General features: G+C 43.2%; 1 protein-coding gene across 1 annotated transcript in view; it reads left to right on the plus strand.

Moving 5' to 3' along the window:
- Nucleotides 1–16,969, plus strand: part of rpa1 (replication protein A1) — a 33,526-nt gene extending 16,557 nt beyond the window's left edge. The window contains exons 13-17 of the mRNA XM_080771823.1: nt 5,461–5,590; nt 9,419–9,595; nt 13,645–13,752; nt 13,889–13,975; nt 16,268–16,969. Coding sequence (XP_080627949.1) covers nt 5,461–5,590; nt 9,419–9,595; nt 13,645–13,752; nt 13,889–13,975; nt 16,268–16,372 — 607 coding nt within the window. The 3' untranslated portion in view covers nt 16,373–16,969. The remainder of the gene's footprint in view (nt 1–5,460; nt 5,591–9,418; nt 9,596–13,644; nt 13,753–13,888; nt 13,976–16,267) is intronic.
- The last annotated feature ends 2,108 nt before the right edge of the window (nt 16,970–19,077 follow it).

Consider the following 19,077-nt stretch of genomic DNA (forward strand, 5'->3'; position numbering starts at 1 on the left):
GTCCCACAAACTAAGGAGCTTTCAGACTAAGCGTCTTGGTGGTTTAAATGAGATAGCTTTGTTACTATAGCATATTTCGATAGTCGTAAAAAGTGCTCTGCTTACTCAATATGCAAAAGGAAATAACACTCAGAAAAGCATTTTATGGATTTGCTTGTTTACCTCATGCCATTATATAATAATAACGAGTGTTTGAGTGCTGAATCACCACAGTTTCCACGTCCCTGCTTCAACGCTGATGTTTTGACTTTCCTCGTCTCTATTTAACGGCAGCAGTCCGTTCTCCACTCTCCAGTCACTTTTCGCTTGGATGGCCAGAGATAACGATCCCTAAAGCTTTGTGCCTGTTTATCTATTCCAGAGCAGAGGAGTTGGGTCATGCAGGTCCTTCTTGGCCACTGGGTCTCTGCAGGCGCACAGTGAACCACCAATTAATAGATTTGAGAGCTTTGTCCTTTAGCCTGAGTGAGAGAATTGTGGTGAAGTTACCTGATCAACATACAACATGCCCGTCCTCATAGCACAGAAGAATGGAAATAAATAATACGGCATGCCATGTATTTATAGATCTAAGAGACTCATGCACAATGTCTACTGTTTTGGACCTCACACCTTCATCATATCGGGCACAGGTAAACTATTAACTGCATATGAAAACCGTATTTATTTTTTTGTAGGAACACTGACACCCAATCAGGGTGTACAAAATGACCATGTACTGTAGCAAACATTCAGAACATATATTGTGCACATACCGTAGTTAAGTTGTAAAATGTTGCATGCATTATGATTTTCTTGTTTCTATCCTAATTTATTTAACTTAATAGTTTAATAGTAAGCAGCCCATTTATTAAAGGTATGGATGGTATTACCGTATATATATTCTCCTGCTCATCAGTCCTGAGTCAACCCCCCTCCCCCCCACACACACACACTATGGATTCAAGGCTGCTGGAACGACATTGTTTGTTGTTTGTCGAGGCGTCTTCATTTGATCATGTTTTGGCGCAGTCTCTTGGGACTTGTTTAAATGAATAGTCATCTATCCTTGGTGGGCTGTCGACTCATCTCAAACATAATGGGTACAGTGGTTCCACATGGCACATCCCATTGTGCTTATATGGGGAGCGGAGTGCTATGCATAGCACTCCGTTAATTAATTAATGTCAGACTAATTAATTCATGTCAGACTAATTCATCTTGGTGAGGAGGAAACCGTTTTTTATTTTCTCAAACAATAATGCACAATGCAGCAATTACCTTGTGATCTAAAAATAAAATGCTGGGTCCCTTCACTCCCTTGTATATAACTTTAGGTTAAGGTTTGTGCAAACCTGCACTCACCCATCCTTGTGGCACAGTGGCAGTCAGACTGCTGCTAAAACAAAGTGAATGGGTCTTTCACTTATTGCTTTTCTGTTGCTTAGCCAGTTGCCACCCTAAACCAATGTTTGTCTCGTAAGTACCACATGAGTTACTCTACTCGTCTTGTGCACCACAAAGGCTGTCCATTAGATGGCAACAGCACATTTGGAGATTGTCCTGTTGCCCTCCTTGGCTTTACTTTCTGTTGACTAGATGGTCACTTCTCTGTCAGCTGGACCTCTTGCTATTCTGCTCCTCTGCTCTTGACACCGTTATCAGGCACTCACCGATCACTCACTCCAGGTTATGTCCTTAACAGGTTAACTGCTGGCCCCAGGCCCGTAGCACATGCTCTTAGTGACACTTGATTTATCAGATGAGTGCTGGTCTCAAACCCATGATGCTTCGATTGGGTCATTACCAGTGGTATGCACACTAAACCTGATTTATACGATACTTGGATATCGAATGTAAAAGAGAAATGTGTCAAATAATGACCGATTATGATAGCGGTGGGCAAAGAAAATAGATGAATGGATATGAGACTACTTTTAATTTTAATCATTCAGAATATCGAATCGCAATATATTTAAGAATCACAATATAAATCTAATTGGCACTCTAGGTATTGAATTGGGAAGTAGGTGAATCGTCCCACTCCTACGATATAATGGGTCGGGCTAAAGTTTTAACTCGAAATGTATGATTGTCTAAATATTTACAAATTGCTGCTAAATGTCCAGGTTGTGTGTTGGCTGAATGAATTGTGTGCATGGGTAAATGGACTGTGTAAATGGACTTTTTGTTACCATACCATTACCGGTAGTCAACAACAGTCGATACACTGGAAACAGCATTTTATGGCATTAAGTGGCTTCATGATACCGATAAAGTACTGCAACATTCTTGTCAGAAATTCCACCTGGGATCTTAACAGTGTAGTTTAGAGAGGACATTCTGTCAAAATTAGACTGGATAAGTACAGTAATCGGTTGCAAACAGTCAATCACATTAAATTCCTCATTGCAAGTGGTTGCCCGACCACATGAAGATGAGACTGACGGGTACAGGCTTTAGTTTCGACATACTGTTGGTCCGACTGTCATTTGACCAACCTACCTCAAACCCTAACCTAACCATAACCGCAAGCATGGGAGCAGCGCATGTTCGACCGCATGTCGGATTGTTTGGTCCGTCAGATCTGCGTGTGCGTCCCACTGTGACCCTGTGTGAAGTGTGAACGTGCCATTAGAGTATTGTAGTTTGTAGTGTGTTGTTTCTCTCAGTCCAGGCATTAGTCTTGATTACTGCTACTACTGGGGGTTTCCTACAGCAGTGGTTCTCAATGTGGGGTGTCTGTGACTTCCTGGGGGTGCAGAGCAAAATGAGCTAATATAGCATCAAAATCAGTTTGACTACTTTAACCCTATTTTATGCTTCAGCTATTTTGACTATTTTGACTGCACACAAAATTAATCTTTGAAAAAAGATTTTTTTTAAATGAAAAACAATTATTACACATTTTATATGGTGGTCCCTGGCACAAAATCTTCTCAAATGGGGTTCTGTGTCCAAATACATAATGAATTTGGTTGCCGAGCCAGTGCTTGCGCAGCTTGAACGTGACCCGGTAAGCAGCCAGTAACGCATCTTGATGGGGTTTGTTGGTGCCACTATGATGCTGTTAATAGACACCTCCAGGCGTTTCATAACATTGTACATCAGTTGTCTTAACAAAGCATCACATGTGGGCACACCAACAGAGGTAAACAACTGACTGGCACTGTGCCACCTAGGAACACGGAGAAGTAACATCATGGCATCGTTATATGCCACTCTAAGCCGTTGCATGCTTTTTACTCTGTACGAGGACCATAGATGGGGGGTGACCTATGATCTGAACAGTGCACATTTTACATCTACTGAGAGCATAGAAAAGGAAAATAAAATCTTAAAAGCATATTGGCCTGAGCATATATTTTTCGACACTGTTGCTGGATGTCACTATCCTTTGAGAGGATCTGTCCATGTTATCAAAATGTTTGATAACCACTGTACCTTTCCCCCTCCTGTCATGTCCTCATTAGAGGCTGAATTCTTTTTCGGAATTCCCGATTTCCAAGGGATGGGATTCAAATTTGTATTGAAAAATCAACGGGAGCGGGCAGGAGAGGGAATGACATAAATTAGCCTCATTATATTACCACAGTTCCTGGTACCATATATCTTTTGAGTTAAAACGGCATGCAACGCAGTAATCTAAGAAGCCAGTCATTCTACCAGGAGTGGGACGGGTTTTCTTTTTTAATACTCTGCCTCGGGATTGGGTCACGAGTCCTCATGTCCACAGAGACGTTGCTACGTGGCGGCCATCTTACCTCGGGGCCACATAACATTGTGTCTATGGGGCATGTACTTTTAAATAACCATAACATTGTGTCTATGGGGCATGTACTTTTAAATAACCACAACATTGTGTCTATGGGGCATGTACTTTTAAATAACCACAACATTGTGTCTATGGGGCATGTACTTTTAAATAACCACAACTTGCTCAATTTTCAAACGATTTTCAAACTGTTTGGTTTGTTATAAACATACTTATATGCTTTTATACGACGTTCATATAAAAAAACAAAATTAAGCAGATAGGCGTCCTGAATCATAGCCACGTTGACAACATTTGTAATAAACCAACCCGTTTGTAAATCGGTGAAGATTTGAGCGAGTTATGGCTGTTTTTCTTTGAGCTGCCATAGAACATACTGTACTGTAGCCCTGAAGTAAGATGGCTGCCGGGTGAACTACGTCAGAGATTCTGCCTTGAGCCATCTAGACTTTATATATTTATTCTCATGTGTCCCCCTTCCTCCTGCCTTTGATTGTTGACACTCTGACATGTGCCTTGTGATAATTTGTGGCGCCCCCCCCCCCCCCCCCCCCATCTATCTTGTGGTCCTTTCACAGTTGGTTGCCCTCACTTCAGTCCTGTTGATCAGAGCCTGGATCTGCCTGCCTGCCTGTCAGTCCAATCCCGGCACATTGTTTTTCTGCCAGCTCCAATTTGTCCTTTTGTCTCTCGTCAGGACCACTGTCTACCCTCTGCTATTTCTCTTCCTTGAGCAGCTTTATAGTCCGCATAGTCGGTCTCTGGGGTAGCGTTGTAGGTGCACAGTCCTATAGTAGTCATCAGATGTAAGTAATCATGCAGAACCTATTAACGTGGGAGTCTGTGTTTATATTAGAGAGTGTAGTTATAGTTTATTCACATTTTAGTTCTTGTTTGTGATGATCCAAGATTATATATTTTTTCCCCTCAATTTGATTTGCCTGGATCTTTACTTTTTTCAGTCCCTCGACTGCACTCTCACACAAAAAGCAGTGAGTGAATAGGTGCCACCGGGAAAGAATTGCTCCCCTTTGTAAGGACTGGGAATTGGTCCAGTGTGCTTGCTATCCAGGCCACAGGCTGGACCACTAATGGGGATATTTTCAATTAGTCATGCCTCCAGGAGCAAGTCCTGCTCTCCTTGTATTTCCAATCCCGCCATCCCAGAACACATCACCACCACCCTGCCTTATATCTAGCGGATTAGTAAGCTGTATTGATTTCTTGGATCATTTTAAATGAAGTGGGGATTTTTTTACACACACACACACACACACACACACACACACACACACACACACACACACACCGTCACCTACCTCATATCGGTTGCCTTCCTACCATCCTTGACTTCTCTGAAATCAGGAGAATGTAGAGTGTATTCTTGACCCTGCTTTGTAACCACATCCTTATTCTGGGCCGATCATTCGTCAAGAATAGCTGCTATGCGTTGAGCTACTTTTGGTGAAGAGATTTAGTGTACATCAAGAAAAGAGTCGAGTCGTACAGTGATGTACTACTTTCTAACTGCAATGAGACGAGATGCTGCCTGTTGATTATTGAGTGCAACGGCAACATATATATTTATCCTGTACTTGAATGAATGATGATGCCTCAGCAACCCTCAGAAAACATATTTGGCTCACTTTGATTGATGAAGTTGACTCCGTACTGACGGCTGTGCTTTTCTCTTTGTGTGCCTGCAGGTATGACAAGGAGGGTCACGCCGTTGATGGACAGTCCCTCACCGAGTTGAGAGGAGGTGCAGGTGGTGCAAACACTAACTGGAAGACACTGGGTGACGTCAAGACGGAGCACCTGGGACACGGAGACAAGGTACATGCGCAGCGCAAATGCTCGTGCATGGCTCACCGGGCTTAACCTTGACATGCACATCAAACATTCAAGATACGATGGCCACAGATGTATTGTTATTCAAGGGTGATTCTTTCAAGCCATTCAAGGGCAAGCTGGAAGGGCCACGTTGAATTCCAAGCAATAACTCTAATGGAGCTTACAGACAAACTTCCCCCTGCTATCAAATGCATGTATGGTAGTCTCTAGTCTAGTCTGATAATTAGGCTGCTGGACTGTGCTCTTGTTCAGAATCCTGTATACACAGTGTGTGATCTTTATTTATTTTGTTTATTATTTTGGTGTCCGCACAGGAAATACTGTGTTCTTTGAATTGTGTCTGAAATCCGAATAACCCCTTAAGTGATGGGCTGTGGAAGGCAGCCAGACCCAGATCCAAGGATCTGCTATAGCTGCCAGTCACAGTGATGAATCTTTATAATCTCTGTGGCTCATATTAAAGGAGCGTCCTACAGAGTACGCTCAAAGTTGTTTTTAAAAGCGGATCTGTTCCACCCTTGCTCATTAATCACTGGCATAGTGTGTGTCCTCTCCCCAGCCTAGCCATATTTCAGGTGAAAGTCACGTCACATTTATCTCTTGATATTGATTAGGAATATAATGTGTGCTCCATTCTTTACGTATTGTAATGAAATGATTGCCCCCTCTGATAAGTAATGCAATACGTTTCATATGTCTCTCACACATGCACGCGCGCGTGTGCGCGCGCGCGCACACACACACACACACACACACACACACACACACACACACACACACACACACTTTTCATGGTAGATTGGCTCGGGTAATGTTCCTAATTTCCAGCATGGAGATAATCTAGCTCCTTTGAGATCTCGGCTCGCATAATTTAACACAATTTAATATGTGCATAACCGAAATGATTGTACCCAGACAATTGTGGATTTCAAATAACGTGAGGACGTGGTACTATTCAGATGAACTCAAAGTAAAGGTAGTTAATTCTAACACAAATTGCTGAGAGCACCTGTGCTGTGAATGCTGTTGGCGTGAAAGATGACGGGACAAGGATGCAAGTGCAACACGTTAAATGGGGTGTATGAATGTACCACAGTGAACATGACGGCAGCACAATCTACGACTGTCCGTTTGGTGCAAAATCCTGTTTCGGTGTGAAGGATTTTGAGGAATTGCAGGAGTTCATCAGTAGTTCAGCTGTGTGTGTGTGTTGCCCCCGGCTTTAAGTGGCCCTGTCCTCCTTCCGCTGCTCTCATCATTATCTCCACTCCAGCCACACAGCTGCAGGGTCCTCCAGTCATACTGTAGATAGTCTCCATCATTGTGCTTCTGTATGCCACTATTGGTGCCTTTTGTCATCCTACCATAAATGGTAGGCTGACAATTGCATTTATGTCGCACCAGCTAGCTCCCAATCTCCTACTCTTCCGTTCAAATGGTAACCATTACCATTATTGGTTAAATGGTGTTCTCCTGCAATTAGATCCCTGCGGTGGAGGGGGTAAAGTTTGACCCCACTGTGTCTCGTGCACCACTTCAGCCTGAGAGCTTGACGGGGGCTGAGGCTGACAAAGGAGCCGAGCTCAGTTTGCGCTCATCGACTGCACAGACGTCCGACACGTGGTGGCAAGGGGTCAGGCCCCTGAAGGACCCCCCTCTCCACTGTCTGCCGCAAGTAATTGTCCTTGTCACAAAGTCTCGGCGTCACAGACTCAGATCTTCCACGTTCCGTTTGCCCCCCCTGACAGTGAGTGGCCGCCCTAACTTGTGGACTTGACATCACATGTAGAAAGAGCCTTTGACAGAAAAACACTTCCGATGATCTCTTGGCACTATGGTAACACTGAGTTACACACTAATTTAAGTGGTATTTACTTGACTAATTAGGACTCTTATAAGGAGACTTCTGACTGGTGCATGTCTAGGTTGTTGTGGTAGGTCAAGGCAGTCAGTAAAGGAGGGCTCCATGTGTGCATTTGGGATGAGTTTCATTTGGCCACTCTTATTCACCATTAACCTAAAGGCATTTATTTAACCAAAGTGATATCTGGGATATCAATTGTGAAGTTAATTGGGGTCAAAATGCTTTGCTTGCAAGTTACACAATGATCAGCACTTGGCATGTGGAGGGGTAGGGGGTGATCATTTTCACTACTGCAGGGAAATGTTCCTTTTATTTACACTTTCCTATTTAGTTCCTTTTGAAATGAACTACCTGGCCAAATGTTCCATTACTGTCTGGCGGTACCCATCCCACTGTAGGTGGATATACTAGACATCAGCAAATTACATCTGGTCTTTGTGGTCTGGATAAACTATAACATTATATTATTGCGAACGCAGTGATTGCGAACGCAGTGAGCACTTACTACCAGTAAGACGCGCAAACGCGGGAAGCGAACGCAGCTGAGACCCTGCAGATCATGTCTGTCTGTCTGTCTGTGTGTCTGTCCCGCTGTTACTGTATATGTGGACCTGGCCCCTTTTGTGCCCATATATGGAGCTGAGTGGACCTGGCCCCTTTTGTGCCCATATATGGAGCTGAGTGATTGCTGATGCAACACACTCCATATTTGGATAGCGGGACAGACACACGGACACAGACACACAGACAGACAGACAGACAGACATGATCTGCTAGGTCTCATAGTAAGTGCTCACTGCATTCGCAATCACTACGTTCGCAATGAGACCTAGCAGATCATGTCTGTCTGTGTGTGTGTCTGTCTGTCTGTGTGTCTGTCCCGCTATCCAAATATGGAGTGTGTTGCATCAGCAATCACTCAGCTCCATATATGGGCACAAAAGGGGCCAGGTCCACTCAGCTCCATATATGGGCACAAAAGGGGCCAGGTCCACTCAGCTCCATATATGGGCAAAAAAGGGGCCAGGTCCACATATACAGCATATACAGCGGGACAGACAGACAGACATGATCTGCAGGGTCTCAGCTGCGTTCGCTTCCCGCGTTTGCGCGTCTTACTGGTAGATTTGCCTTTGGCCTTCAGCACTTGAGCAGTGTCAACATATTTTAGGATTTATAGGGTGACTGGGATGATTGGTTGATGAATTCTGCTGGTTTGCCATGGCTCCAGGGTGGCAGCTTGCTGCCCTGTTCGTTCATCCTCGACGCTGAGCCTTTGGCCTGCCTCCCAGCGTGCAGGGCTGTCGTCTCCACTCTGTACCTACAGCCAGTGCTGCGGTGGAACCCTTCTATTGTCAGGGTGGTGGAGACGGCCTGATTCTATTCTATGTCCGAGCATAGACATGGTAACGCCCTGCCTGCCTCTGATTGGCCTAACGACACTGCCGGCCTTACCAGAGGCTCCGAGGTGGATAGCTATATGGTGGATAGTCTGCCGCGAGGTTACTCTGTGGTGGGAAATAATAATAGTACAATATAATACAAGAGAATGGCAACTTTTATTTTTGTAGAAGAGGCAAACTAATATTCTTTATGTCGTTTGCTTTGATGAAATAACGCCGTAGTATGATTTGATTTGGGTGTGTTCTGAATAAAGTTTTTGTGTTGATTATTGTGTAATTTATTTGTGTAAACTTGAAACATTGTACTGTAAAAGGGTCTCTTTTCCCTTGATCTTTATTCTTTTTTAGTATAATAGTCATGGGAAGAAAAGTGTTGTAACTTAGTTAATAGTGAGTCATCTCCAACCTCATCTCTTCATCACAAAACATTCATTCATAGAGTACATATAATACTACAATACAATACTCCAAGCAATAACTGCCGTTTACATTACGTTGTCTTGTGGTTTTAGTGTTTTTGTTTTTGTATTTTCAATTTTCTAGCCAGACTACTTCAGCTGCACTGCCACCATAGTGTACCTGAAAAAGGAAAACTGCTTGTACCAGGCCTGCCCCACCCAGGACTGCAATAAGAAGGTGGTGGACCAGCAGAACGGCATGTACCGCTGTGAGAAGTGCGACAAAGAATTCCCCAACTTCAAGTACCGGCTCATCCTCTCTGTAAGTCGCTCAGCACTGGCTGCCCTAAACCCTCTGTATGGCTCTATTTCAACAGTTTCACAACACAGACACACACAGTCCTCCTCCGTTCAGCCTGCCACGTCCTCAGAAGCCCCTTCTGCTGAGGCTATGGGTGTCCTCCTGAGGGTGACAGTCTTTCACACCGTCTCTCCTTCACACCACATTCCTCCACTGCTCCTCCTTTACTCGTCTATCTCTCAGGATTCCAGACCCTCTTTCGATGGCCTTCTCCCCATAGGTCATTTATTTAAGACCTATTTAATTAAAGGTTGTATAGACAACTTTTAAGCAAAACATTTAAAAAGTCTCTCTGGAATATATATATATATATATATATATATATATATATATATATATATGGGGGGGAGTTGGAGAGGGTTCACGAATGGATATATGCACACGACATGCACAGATTACAAATAAAATACAATTTATGTTGAGACTAAGCCACTGAGACAGTGAGCCACTTCCTCATTTACGTGTGGGACTCCTGCTGTGATACTGCGATTATGCAAGTTTCCTGTCAACTCAATTTAATGCAACTAAGATATTCTTGAAGTTGAAATTCATTTGTTTCCGTCTCTCCCAGGCCCACAGACTATGGCCCAACAACCATAGCTCCTCCCAGGCCCACAGGCTATGGCCCAACAACCATAGCTCCTCCCAGGCCCACAGGCTATGGCCCAATAACCATAGCTCCTCCCAGGCCAACAGGCTATGGCCCAACAACCATAGCTCCTCCCAGGCCAACAGACTATGGTCCAACCATAGCTCCTCCCAGGCCAACAGACTATGGCCCAACAACCATAGCTCCTCCCAGGCCAACAGGCTATGACCCAAGTTACCAACAACCATAGCTCCTCCCAGGCCAACAGACTATGGCCCAACAACCATAGCTCCTCCCAGGCCCACAGGCTATGGCCCAACAACCATAGCTCCTCCCAGGCCAACAGGCTATGGCCCAACAACCATAGCTCCTCCCAGGCCAACAGACTATGGCCCAACAACCATAGCTCCTCCCAGGCCAACAGGCTATGGCCCAACAACCATAGCTCCTCCCAGGCCAACAGGCTATGGCCCAACAACCAATGGCCCAACAACCATAGCTCCTCCCAGGCCAACAGACTATGGCCCAACAACCATAGCCTGAAGTGACATGGCTTGGCCAATAGAATGACGGAGGGAGACCCCCCCCTCCCTCCGTTATGCTATTGGCCAAGCCATGCGAGACATATTTGAATCTTTTTGGAAACATCACTTACTTCTGTGTATGAACACTAGAAGTTGTCTATACCAGAGGTTCCCAAAGTGGGGTCCGGGGACCCCCAGGGGTACCTGAGGGAGTTCCAGGGGGGACCCCATCTATTTTGTTCATGTTCATAAAGTGCTAAAGTGTTTAAAGCAGTGGTTCCCAAACTTTTTCATGTCAAGGACCCCCAAATTGACACTACTTAGCCTGTGGACCCCCATTTGAAAAGATATGCCAGGGACCCCCATAAGAGAAGACGTACACATTTAGACGTCTACATTTAGACGTCTACATTTTGACGTCTGTCTACATTTAGACGTCTACATTTAGACTTATACATTTAGACAGTGTCCCCCCGAGTGCCTCCCCAGTGTGCCCCCCGAGTGCCTCCCCAATGCCTCCCCAGTGTGCCCCCCCGAGTGCCTTCCCAGTGTCCCCCCAGTGTCTCCAATAGCAATACAAGAGCAATAATACAAATTAATCTTAATGTATTAATCTTATTAATTAATGAATCAAATTAATTAATTAATCAAAATTGCGGCCTGTGCCCAGCACCATGCCAAAGCTTTTTCCTGCAGGAAACACTGCTTGTGGTTGTAAATATATTGTTATCCGTGTTGCGAGGATGAGGGGGTACCTGGAAAAATATCTACCCCAAAAGGGGTACCTGGTCAAAAAAAGTTTGGGAACACCTGGTCTATACGACCTTTCAGACTTTTTGAAACTTATTTAGCCCTCGCTTGCTAGAATTGTGTAATTGGCTAATTCCAAATACTGAATTCATTTTAGAATTGTTTTGTGTTCAAATCCTTCTGGTAATTGATATATGATTATGTTTTTTATTCATCTTAGCAGGTGTCTTGCAATGAGTACAAGATGCATTCTCCTTTTTTCTCTGCTAGTCTGCAGCCAGAAATGAAACGAAAACCATAACGGCATTAAATGCTAAAACTAATTTAGTCAGCTGAGGACCTATTGCATACAGACATCTGAAATAAGAGGCTTTTCTATTCAATTGTTTTTGTACCTCTACAGTCAGTAGAAACATAAGCTGTGAATTTGCTTGTGCTTTTTATGCATAACAAGTGCAACCTTGGCCTTGTGTTTGTTAACCCATTTTGGGCGGGAACCCCTTTTGGTGTTAGCATTATGTTATGCTTTAGCTATTGAAAAATAGCAGATCTACAAGCTCATAGCGCGCCACTCGGTGGCGCGCTACGAGCTTGTAGGTCTGCTATTTTAGGTCTGGCTTTTTCAGAAAACTGTCAGGATGTAGAAGACATTTTTTCAATCTGATCTCTGGTCAGAATGGGTTAAATTTGTATGCTTGCCAACGGGGGAGGGTGTGTGTGTGCTCGTAGAGCTGCACAATTTTGGCAAAACTTATGCGTCCATATTGAGATCAGTTGTATAAAAAAGCTCTCATTGCAAAATTATTTTCTTATTTTGACTAAAAGCTAAAATAAATGTCTCCCTATTCAGTTTTAGCAGTACACGTCATGCAGTGCATGTCTGCATTTGATTTCCTTTCAAATATTTCAAAGGCAAAAAAGTCTCCGATCAACTCGAGGCTTTATTTCATCGTACTGTGTCGTGCACAGATGTGTGTCCGATCTACAAGTCTACAATATGTTGCTGATTGAACTCGTTGTAGGCTTGTAGATTAGCTCTGTTTGCCACACGGCACCGTCATACGACAAAGGACAAATCATCACACCGTAACCAGGCTCGCTCGGAGTCTACTAGAAAGCACACACGTTTCATCGCACAACTTCACTTTAAGTCCAAATGATAACAAGTCAAGTTGAAACAGTGATTCGTTTGGTAGTGAGGGTGGACACTTTACACGAGACTCGACCGAAAAAAGTTAAAACTATGGATTTGCCCTCACAGAAAAACTCTGTCCATGTCACATTTCTCTGTTGTGCATTTAAACCACGGACAAATAGATTGTTCTTTATAATTTCCTGTTTCATGTGGAGGTAAAGATTATTCCAACTTCTATCACAGCAGAATGAGCACAAATCCTCTGAGCGGAGCAATCTGTCACCGTTCTCCAAAAAGGTCTGGGCTCGTGTCTAAACCTTTACTAAAATGAGGCAAATGAATAAAATTTGGTATGAATTATTCATTTTTGTCTCGCAAGAGATCGCGTGTTTCTCAACGGCACCAGCAGCGACCGGCGCATATAGAGAAAGAAAGAGGCTTCTGCTGTGTTTGGATACGTTTACGGCACACTATTTTATATAAAAAAAATATATACAGTCACAATTGGATATTTTTGAATGGATCAAATCCACGTGGTGTTTAAAAGTAATATTCAAAAATCCTTTTGGCTAATTCTGACACCTGTGTCGGTATCAATTTGACAAAACCTGCATAAAACCAAAACTAACAGTTATGGCAGTGACCGGTCACTGATGCGGCCGGTTTGATATAAAACCAGCCATTTTGATGGGCAGACGATCGATCGGGGTGCACACACATATACTGTATCTATCAGCATCAAGGTCAAGGTTCAAGGTTCTCTATTATTTGTCTCCCGAGGAAGGCAAGACAAGCGTAGCCTTATGTCCATGTCGCCACAGTGCAGCGCCAATACATCTTTCTTGCATCAAAGAAAAAGAAAACAGGGGGGGGGGGGGGGACAGACAGACAGGCGGGGAGGGAGAGAGATTGAGAAGAGAGATGCGACCGCCTTGTTCAGAAAATGCAACATGTCAACAACATGTCTTGACTTAACTTGCCACTCCTTTGTGGTATATGTTTTCTCTGTTAGGCCAACATTGCAGACTATGCGGATAACCAGTGGGTGACATGCTTTCAAGAAAGTGCTGAGGCCATTCTGGGCCAGAACGCTACTTACCTGGGCCAGCTCAAGGATTCGGTGAGTCTCCTTTGCCTGTGTTAAAGGCTGGCCAACACACAGTATATTAAAGGCTAAGTTGGTTTTAATTACAGAACCCCAGGTTTCCTTTGTATTCTGAAGTTGAGCTCATCCAATGTTCATCTTGTTTTTCCAGAATGAAACTGCCTTTGACGAAGTCTTCCAGCAAGCCAATTTCAACACGTTTGTCTTCCGCAGCCGAGTCAAGATGGAAACCTATAATGTAAGTAAATTAGGGATGTTGCCTATTATTGTAATATGCCTTAGTGAGTGCTAATTGGCACATATTCAACACATGCCATCTTTATTGTAGATATGTGCATGTATGGTAGATGCAACCTCTGCCTCACCTTCATTCATTGAACATCCATGTGTGGCCCATTATATAGAAACCCCATTCACTCTATATTTAGCGAAACAAATAACGAATATCGTGCCACATTTTGATTTACAAAGCAATTGGACCAGTAAAATAAACGGGGGGAGGAAGGACTGTTTGCCTCAATTTCAGTGGCTTTAAAAAAATGTGCATACACAGATTAGTTGCGGTCACTACACACTACACAGACAGGCTTGTTTTTGAGGGAAGAGCATAAAAAGGGAATTGATTGGGTTGGGATTCTGAGCAGGAGGTCTGGAGTTGAGCCAATGGCTGCATCCGCCACCAACCAACACTGTGTGTGTGTGTGTGTGTGTGTGTGTGTGTGTGTGTGTGGTGTGTGTGTGTGTGTGTGTGTGTGTGTGTGTGTGTGTGTGTGTGTGTGTGTGTGTGTGTGTCAACTCGAGCATCCTGAATGCCTGTGGCACCACTACGAGGAGGCAGTGGCTGTCACCCCCAACAATCCATATGCCTTGCAGACACCTGCACCCTTCTCACCCAAACATATCCCCCCCCCCCCCCCCCCCCCCCCCATTCTCAGCTTTTTTCTTATTTGGTGGTGGCGGTTCTATTATCGATCAGTTCATCTCAGCTACTTGTATGGATATTTTACGTAGAGGCAACGAGTGTGTTCTATATATAGAGGGGAAAGCATTAGTAGTTAATGACTCCTATCAATTCTGTTGCGGCTTTGGTGTTTCGACAGGATCCGTCTAACGAAGTTTACGAGGATGTTTGGGGAAATTATGCCCTGCATTTTTAATTCACTCCCGTTCATGCAAGATATATAACGCAATTATCGCCATGTAATGTAATTGGGACACTAAGTCACTGTCAGCGGATATGAAGGTGACCCTGCATGTGGCCCCGATGTACATGCATACAATAATAGTGAAACATCACAATTGTATTGTGCTAATTGATTAGGAAACGAAAGTGTATGGGCTCTTTTCACGCTGTTTCACAAACTGTGAACACATTTTCTGTTCAAAAATCCCGGTAAGAACCTGTAATGGTTATGAATGATATCACAGGGATTCAGAATTTCTTATGATACCACTCGTGTAAGTCTTATTTTGGAGTCTCACTCCAGGAAGTCTGATGGCTATTAGTTGCCTTGACACTATTGTGGAAGATGACGTGTCTAATGAATGGATTCATACATTTTTGGCTCGCTTAACTTCACTTTTTACAATGTGAATACCATAGACTGTGAATCCGATCTTGGGATCGTCCGTTGTAGTGGTGAGTCATGTATCATGGAGCTTTTTTCATCCCTAAGAGTAGGGCTCTTAAATCTGTAATAGACATTTTTGCTGAATTTGCTTTGCTTTATTTAGAAATGGATCACGACATTGAAGACAATGGCCATGAATCCATTTGTGGTATATGTGTTATGTACATGATTTTTACTATTGGGGAGAGCCCCCTACAACACCTCATGCCCTCCTGCGCCACAAACACGCATCCTGTACAGGAAGATCAGATTGCTCACACCGTGTTGCAGACATACAATACACACTCCTACTCTCCGCCAATGGCTAAAATGTAAAAACGATATGGTTTTCTTATGGGAAATTAAGTTTTACAAATTTACAGGGTTGTTTTTGCTGTGCCAGTCGAATATTTAGCATGCCCTCATTGCCACGGCCAAATGGGATTTCTGCCTAGCCTGGTGGTGGAAGCTACCTTAAGGATTTGTACTTGTTGGGAAGGAGAGACTGCAGGGCTCTTAAAGTATTTGCATGAATCCAGAGTTCCAGAGAATTCCCATTTCACCTACAGTAGTAGCAGAGGGTTTAATGTAGACAAAGTGTGTGTAACCTCTGTTTAATGGCCCTGTTACAAATGACCTTCTCCTGTCTAGACGGCTTGCAGAGGTTGGAACTGTCTGTAAGCCTCTGTATTCTGTAGCAGTCAATAATTAGACTGCCTGCATTTTTCTGATCCCATGTCCAAAATGTCTTATTAGTTATTTTAGCCACAAATGATCACAGGTAGATGATACCTGCTTTTATCCTCTTGTTTATCTGCATTAACGGTGATATCACATTGAAGTACATTGGATCTGTTGTGTGTTTGGGTTGTTTTGAAGGAAGTGAATGCACAAGGTCTGATGGGGTTTCTTTTTAATAGGATGAATCCAGGATCAAAGCCTCAGTGATGGATGTGAAACCTGTGGACCACAAAGAGTACAGCAAGAGGTTAATCATGAACATCAGGAAACTGTCTGTGCAGTAGGAGCCTGTGGACAGTGCCCTGTGCTTTTTTTGTTTCTCGTGTCAAAAATGGCTCTTGAGTTTGTTCAATTTTGTTTTCAATGTACTTAGCTTTCCTTTAACTAATCACAAGCAAAACTAATTTTGCTTGTTCAGTTTTCCTCATGTAAAGATGATGATCAGTGGAATAGCTGGTTTGGATGATTGACTGATAAAACGGAAGGGTATGTCTTAGGCCAACGTGGTGTACATGAGGCCTGCCGTAAGCAGAGACAGGCCACATTGTAGCTAGCAGTCTTTTCATTCTGACTCGTAGTCGGAACGGCTTGACTGGACCTGCACATAATCATTCCTGATAAGACTGTATATTCTAGGCCTCTTTTCCAAATGTCCCTCAATCCCTCACATGCACACAAACAACGTGTGAGCACAGAAGCATAATAGAACGGGAAATGTTTTTCTCTTCATTGATGTAGATACAAAGTGTTTTCCATAATGCCTATACCAGGCTGTAACTTTGATTAGCATTCCTTTTTGTTTAATTACAATTTGCATGTTGCGTAGTAATGTTTTCCTTGGCACAGATAACTGTGAATAAAGTTTAAATAATGTGTGACAATGAGTTTTCCTATTTATTATTAGAAGTTATAATGTTGGTTGTGTGTGACTAGAATTTACTAACATAGTACCGGTAATAATAGTACAACTGTAATATGCATGTTGGAACAACAAATGGAACCCTTATGGGTTCATTTGTCAATCCCTTGGCTTAAACCCTATATACTTTCCTAGGGCTGTATACTTTGTCCAATCCTTTTTTATTTTTTTCGCTTCACCAAATAGTCGATCATCTACAACCTCACAAGGTGACGGATCTGCTATTTTCGCTGAATGTTTTACACTGATTTGACTGTAGGTAGTACAAGCTCTTGACTGTTGTAAAGAGGATAGTAAGTTAAGAGAAAGTAGCCAATCTGGATCTCGCTGAAGCACTGTTTTAAAGCATTTATTCAGCCACTGGCCTACAATGCTCCCCATCTCCAGAGGCCTGGTTCAGATGTGCCACAGATTCCCCCACAAGACTAGACTTTCATGTCGTATTAAAGCACTGCATCGGTGAGGCTTTGCTTCCCCCCTTTTTTTTCGTCTTAGGATAACATCTCGTTGCTGCTGAACACCGCATCTGTTGCCTGTTGTGTGTGCCGAGATGGATTAAGGCTGTCTTAAAAGGGTTGGGAGGGGGAGGAAAAAACTATTTTGCTTCCCGATATTGGTTGAGGGTGTTTCTGATCCATTTTCTTGTTTGCTACTTAATAGTTAACTTCCCTGTTAAGTAGATATTTCTACACATGGTTCCTTGTTTTCTGTCTGTCAGTCAAATATGAACTGAGGAAACGGCCTTTCACAGCTCTGTACACTATTGCCTGAATGAAAATACTAAATGCATTGATTGTGAACTTTGAAGCATTGAGCTGCTGTTGAGGCCGAAAAGAGTGTCACTACTTTCTATCTGGTTAAATGCACAATTTGCACATCACTCCCTTGAGACTCCTAGCATGTTATTCATACCTTTATTTATAGTTGACCAACCTATATGTGCTTATTTGAAATGCATTATCTGCTAATTCTGCTTCATTACCAGTACAGGGAAATGGAAAGGCAGGACACTCACTAGGCAAACAACATTGATATTATCAATGTTGTTGTTACCCTAGTGAGTGCCCTGATATGGTCTGAAATACAATAATGGATATGATGTATCGTGACGGACGGCAGGAATTTGTACATGCCAGTATTAAGTAGGCCTATCGAGAGGATAGGAATCCATATGTATGCATGTCCTGCTGAGAAGCATCCAGCCGATTGACTTCACACTTTGCGGGTGTTTTGCTAGCACGCATTCTGATTCTGAACACGCAATGCACTAGTCTAGTCAATTAGGGGTAAAATATGCATTGTACTGTGCAGCCACAACACAGTTAGCCTCGGTCCCAGGCTTACTCACCTGCGAAGAGAAAAGCAACACTGGAATGCTTTAGCCCTGAAAGTTATAACTTACCCCATGACTTGACTAAATTAGTTCCCGGTGCCACTGTGCCATGGGTATATTATCCCCCCTGCAGTGTTTAATGGACAATGTTTGTGTCTACCATTTGGCGTGGGTTTTTTTGTTAGTTTTTTAACTTGTCCTGTATCTTTAGAATTAAAATTGGCATATAGTAAGACCGGCGGGATGCATGATGTTATTTAGACAGGCGCTAAGGTTGATGTCTAACTGCCTCCTATCCTTTACTTTCTTTTTTTTGCCACTGTGTTTACTTGACTGCTTAACCAGTTTGTTAACAAGATAAGAGTCTTAGTTCATGCTGCTAAATACGATCTTGTACATTGTAAGTAACTCTGGATATAAGACCATCTGAAAATTACCATAAAGCTAAAAACCCTGCAGATTTGAGTAGCACACAAAACAAACTGTAAAATGTTTACTGTAGCCTATTTACTGTAAGTTGTTTGTTGTTTCAGAGTAGTGATTGGGGCATAACTGTTTTCTCAGCAGAACTGCGTGGTAAAGCTTTACCAGAGAGGCAGGATTTATGATGAAGAAATTCATTTAAGATACGTTTATTTCCATATGTCTCGGTTTTACACAATCTAGAATGGGTATAGTGCCATATTCAAATATCAAACGCCACCCCCCCTGCCACCATGCTGGCAGGCGTGGTGGCG

This window comes from Protomyctophum bolini, assembly GCF_963924005.1.
Source record: "Protomyctophum bolini genome assembly, chromosome: 9".
In the NCBI taxonomy this organism is placed as follows: Eukaryota; Metazoa; Chordata; class Actinopteri; order Myctophiformes; family Myctophidae; genus Protomyctophum; species Protomyctophum bolini.